Source organism: Phaethon lepturus, unplaced genomic scaffold, assembly GCF_000687285.1.
Source record: "Phaethon lepturus isolate BGI_N335 unplaced genomic scaffold, ASM68728v1 scaffold15399, whole genome shotgun sequence".
In the NCBI taxonomy this organism is placed as follows: domain Eukaryota; kingdom Metazoa; phylum Chordata; class Aves; order Phaethontiformes; family Phaethontidae; genus Phaethon; species Phaethon lepturus.
Genome location: NW_010564300.1, coordinates 9,843 through 14,813, shown reverse-complemented (window position 1 = coordinate 14,813; position 4,971 = coordinate 9,843). Strand labels below are relative to the sequence as shown.

Genomic DNA, 4,971 nt, shown 5'->3' with positions numbered 1-4,971 from the left:
AAGAGTAGTCTTGCTAGTATTTTGCTCCCCTCTCCATAGGTGGTGGGCAGGCTGCCTAAAGTTGCTTTGGGATACTGGCTTCCTCTAACAGTCCTTTTCATGATTTTTAATTCTCAAAAAGGTCTATATTTTTCTCTCAGTGTGCTTTTCTCCTGTCCTCTGTCTTTTTTTTCCCCATTTGCTTTCCCTGCCTAATCCCCTCCCAGGAATGGATTCAACATGATCTAATAAACTCTTCCACCTGCTACTGCCACATCTGATAGCAAACTGTAGAAATACTGGTGCCTGCTCCTTTAAACAGTACTATTTTAAGGAACTGGCTGGCTGGCAAGAAAAGCATAATGACACTGTGGATTATGGTTTGATTGTGTACAGCTGTGCTTTTTAACTGTGCAACTTATCTTTGGAGTTGGCACTGTGCTCAGAGTTATAGGTAAGTATCTGTGATTAACCCAAGTAGTCAATGCAGTTGAAAATTTCCCTTGCATTAATGATATGTAGCATATACACAGATGATTTTAAAATGAGAGTAGGAGTGAAAGAAAACATGAAATCATGAAACTGACCTTGTCATGATGGGAATGGAAGAACTGTGTTACTTCAGTTGGGTGAAGAATGTGTGACAGAATGCATATGTTTATGCATGGAAGTGATTAAGCATTGTGCCAGTGTCTGCCATGAACACTGTGGAAGAGCTGAACAGAATGGGCTGTTGATAACACTTTTTACTGTTTGTCTCTGCTCTTGCTTGTACCAATCTCAATCCATTTCAAGCATGCTTATTCTCTGTCTTTCTTTGTCTTTCCAGTAGTTTTATCATTTTTCTGCCTACATTTTTCACCTGCCTTCCTCTCTGTCTTTTTTTTTTGTTTTAGTCTGTTAAATGTCTCTCACTTTTCTTTTGTGTTCTCCCTATCTGTTTCCGTGTCTTCACTCATTAGCCATTTAGGGTACGAACCAATGAACTTACATCAGAGTTACTTTTAGGTTAGGAAAAAAAATTCATAAAGCCAAGTACTAGAAGGGAGCAGTAAAAGTGATCAACCTCTCCTCATGTCCACTGGAAGGAAAGCAGGGCAGTGCCAAATCTTCTAGGGAGTTATTGCCATTACTACCTAGTTACCTCTTCTGAAGCCTCTACAACCTCATAAGTTTTCACAGAAACACCCAGAGATCTTTGTAGAGTAAACACTGACAACGGTGACTGAGGCTAACTGTTGAAAGCAAACAATAGGGCTTAGTGGTCAAGATCGATGCAAGACAACTTTCTGTGAATTCTGCTAATTCTTTCCACTCTAGAAAGGAGGGGAGTGATCAGGAAAAACATCTGTAATTTATAGTGGCTTCACACCAAAAAAAAGTAAAACTTTTCTCTTTGGCTCTGTGTGCACTGTGCAGACCTGGTGGGTTTATCATACTAGATGAGAAAAAAGGTACCCTAATAAAGTATATAGGGGAAAAAAGAAAGGTGGCTCTTAGCATTATGGCCTAGCTTCTGAGTAACATGTCATTGTTGCCTTGTACGTACGTTTGACCATAAAAGTCTGTTGTCTTTAGTCTTATATGTAGATATTAAACACTTTAGGACAGGGGACGTCTTTTGGTTTGTGAGTGTACAGAATGTTGCATCATTTTGGGAAGACGTGTAGTCTAAGATGAAGAATTCTCATATGTAGAATAACTGAAATAATAACATAAAGAGATATTTCATAGTCTTAAAAAAGTATGGCAAGTTAACACTGTAAGCAAAACTTGTCCCAGGCAGATTCAGGTTACCTACCTAACATGTTCTTCACTTCAATGAGAAAGATTAGCTCTTTCTTTTCAAGTCACCGCTTAGAATGGGGGGTTAGAGTCCAAGTAGGGTGTCACATGGCAGTATAATTCTGAACACTACAATAACCAACATGTCTTAGGACATGTCCAGGAATGTAAATGCAGTCAGCTGAAGATGCTTGTGCCTTATAACACAGCCTCTTATGTGTTATGTGAGTGTTATATATATGTGTTATATTATGTGTTAATACAATATTACGAATACCAGCCCTATAGCACTACTGGGTATTTTTCTGCCTATCTGTTTGCTCAGCTTCTTTTCAGCTTTCCTGTTCTTCTGACAGAGACAGTACTAGAAATTCAAACACTCATGCATTTCTATAGCCACATCTTTTAGGTTCCTGTGTAACGAGTGAAGACAAATGCTTTCAGTTTTCTGGTGTCTACCTATCCAATAGATATTGTCTAATAGACAGTTGTTAAAAGGCCAGATATACTAGGAGTCACAGAGCACAAATACAGTACAATTGTAAGAGGTTTCTGATTGAAGACAGTAATGGAGGCTCTGGGCCGCATTGCTATCTGTTTCAGGGAAGAATGATGAAATCATACCACCAGCTGTGGCCATCTTTTCCCCATCAAAGCAAGAGATCCAACAGAAGAGCAAGGCCACGCTGGTATGCCTGGCCTCCGGTTTCTACCCCGACCACTTGAATCTGGTCTGGAAGGTGAACGGTGCTAAGAGGACCCAAGGGGTGGGGACAGATGAGTTTTCCATGTGGAACGGGAGTACCTACTCATTGACCAGCCGACTAAGGATCTCAGCCCAGGAATGGTTCAACCCTTTGAGTCGTTTTGAGTGTGTTGCCAATTTTTTTAAGAATGAAACAGTGGAATCAATACACAAATTCATCTATGGTGATGCTGGTGAGTAAAAATTGTGCATCACCATGCTGTACAATCTGGAAATCACAAGCTAAATGGGTGGCGGTTATGATGTGAAACACCTCTATATAAAGCTTCTATACAGGATGTTGTTGTGGCACATATATATATAACATAAAATATGTAGGTATTTGGATTTGTCTTTTCATATTCCTGGGCCTCTGTTTCTGAATTATCTTTATAAGTCTATAGTTTTTTCAAAGGTTTCTTCAGATTTTCACTGAGAAATCTCTGTGTTATATTAAAATATATAGTATAGTAAAATGAATCAGGCAGCATATTGTATACTGAAACTTTAAAATTTGTATTCTGTTTGTATTGAAGATAAACGTGACTTTCAGTTCATTTTTGTCTTTTAGGTTGTGTACTCACAGAAGGTACGTGTGTCTTCTCACAAACAAATATCTGTATGTACTTTAATTCCAGTTTACTGATATTAAGTAGAAGGTGTGTGAGTTTTCTACTACAAGAATAATGTGTACCTCCTCATCTAAGTATTTTTTAGGTTAGATTTAAAAAGAAAAAATACTTTGGGAGGGTTGTATGTGCATGCTGTATGTATCTGTGTTTTGTGTTTTTTAGCTCTTCTTTACGGTTCCCTTTCAAAATAACAAAAGAAATTGTGGAACCTTCCTATAGAGTGTAACTTGTTCTTTTTGTCATCTCCTCCATTCCTTAACACTGTCTTCGGTTCAGAAGCTGCTTGCTCAGCCATGAAAGAAAAAATTCATACTTGGCTAAGTGATTATGACATTAAGTTTCAGAATCTGGAATTCTGAATATTTCTTAGTATCAAATTCAGAATACTTCTCGTTACAAGTCACATTCCCCTCCAGACTCTGATGATACCCCTATTAACACTTGTGTTTCTTTTCTTTATGTATACATAATTACACACTTGTTTTTCACCAATTTCTTTAATGTTTCAGGAATCTTAAAGCTGAACCAAGGTCAGGGTGGTGTCTCAATACTACTGCTATTCCTTAAAAGTGAAAAATCTCTAAGATTAAAAGTTCTAGATACCATGTTATTCTGGGCTATGTAAAACTTCACTGATGTATAAGCAGCATTCATAAGGCCACTGATAATAACAAGTGAAAAAAACCGTGTATCTTGTGATTCAGATTAATTTGAGTTCCTTAGAGGGGATGCACATGAACAGCCTAGCTTTTCAGTAGGTTTGGCACACAATGGTTAAACATTGCCAATCGGGATATACTTTCTTAGTATAAAGCCAATCTCTCTCTTTCCTAGACTCACTTTATCTTTTAGTTCTTTGAATCCCAGGGTTCTTTCCCATCCCCTGTTATCTTGTGTCAACAGAACCATTCATTTAGTTGTTCCTTTGTATCACTTAGGTAAAGATTTCGAGAGTTCTTATTTGATTAAAACTATATTAGATCTAGTATCTCGTGATGATGATAATTCAATGCACAAATTATGTTTGATTTGCAGAGTCCTACTTGCGATATGGAAATTCGCTGAAGCTCACTTACCTCATTCTCTGTGGCAAAGCCTTGCTCTATGCAGCTTTGGTGACAAGTCTGTTGTGGACAGCCAAGGTAGGTTACTGTGCCTCTTGAAGACTGAACTTACTCACTAGTACAAGGATCAATAGATACAGACTAAACCTCCTCTTAACTGTGGAGTAGTTTTCCATGAGCTCTGCCAGGCTTTATGCAGGCTACGTTGAAAAATCGGAAGTGATGAGTTTTCTGTAATTGTTTTTCCAGAACTCAAATAAAATCAAGGCTACCTAGCAGAGAAATCCCTTCCCAAAATAGTCTTTAAACACATGGAAAAAGATGAGAAGTACAGACAACTTCTCCAGAAAATAAGGGGAAATATCAGATAGATCATACTTTTCTGTAAGCATCGGAAAGTGAAATGCCTGCAGTCAAAGTAATAAGCAGGAGTTTTGAGGAGATATGTGGGTAAATCTGAACAAAGTTTTACAAGGAACAAAGAGATAAATCTGAACAAATGGGATAAGTTTAACTACCAGGAGATACTTTTTATCAGTAAGTTTCTCATATAGCTGAAAGATATTCCCAGTGATAGTGGGAATTTCATTTAAAAGCATTCCTGATTTTACATGGGTGATGTATTTGAAAACTGACCTGACAGAGTTGAGGGCAAGTATGAACACAAACTCAGTTATGTTTTTCTGTCCTTTCGAAAGGGTACTAGAGGGAGTAGGTTTGTACTATACTGGATCACAATCATAGAATCACAGAATGGTTTAGGTTG

The 4,971-nt window shown here is 37.8% G+C and overlaps 1 gene segment (V, D, J or C); it reads left to right on the top strand.

Moving 5' to 3' along the window:
• LOC104626819 overlaps positions 1–4,283 on the top strand; it is a gene marked incomplete at its 3' end in the record, with an annotated part of 14,893 nt that extends 10,610 nt beyond the window's left edge. Inside the window, 3 exon segments of the C gene segment in view lie at positions 2,368–2,703; positions 3,081–3,098; positions 4,177–4,283. Of these exon segments, the coding sequence occupies positions 2,368–2,703; positions 3,081–3,098; positions 4,177–4,283 (461 nt within the window).
• Positions 4,284–4,971: the final 688 nt, after the last annotated feature.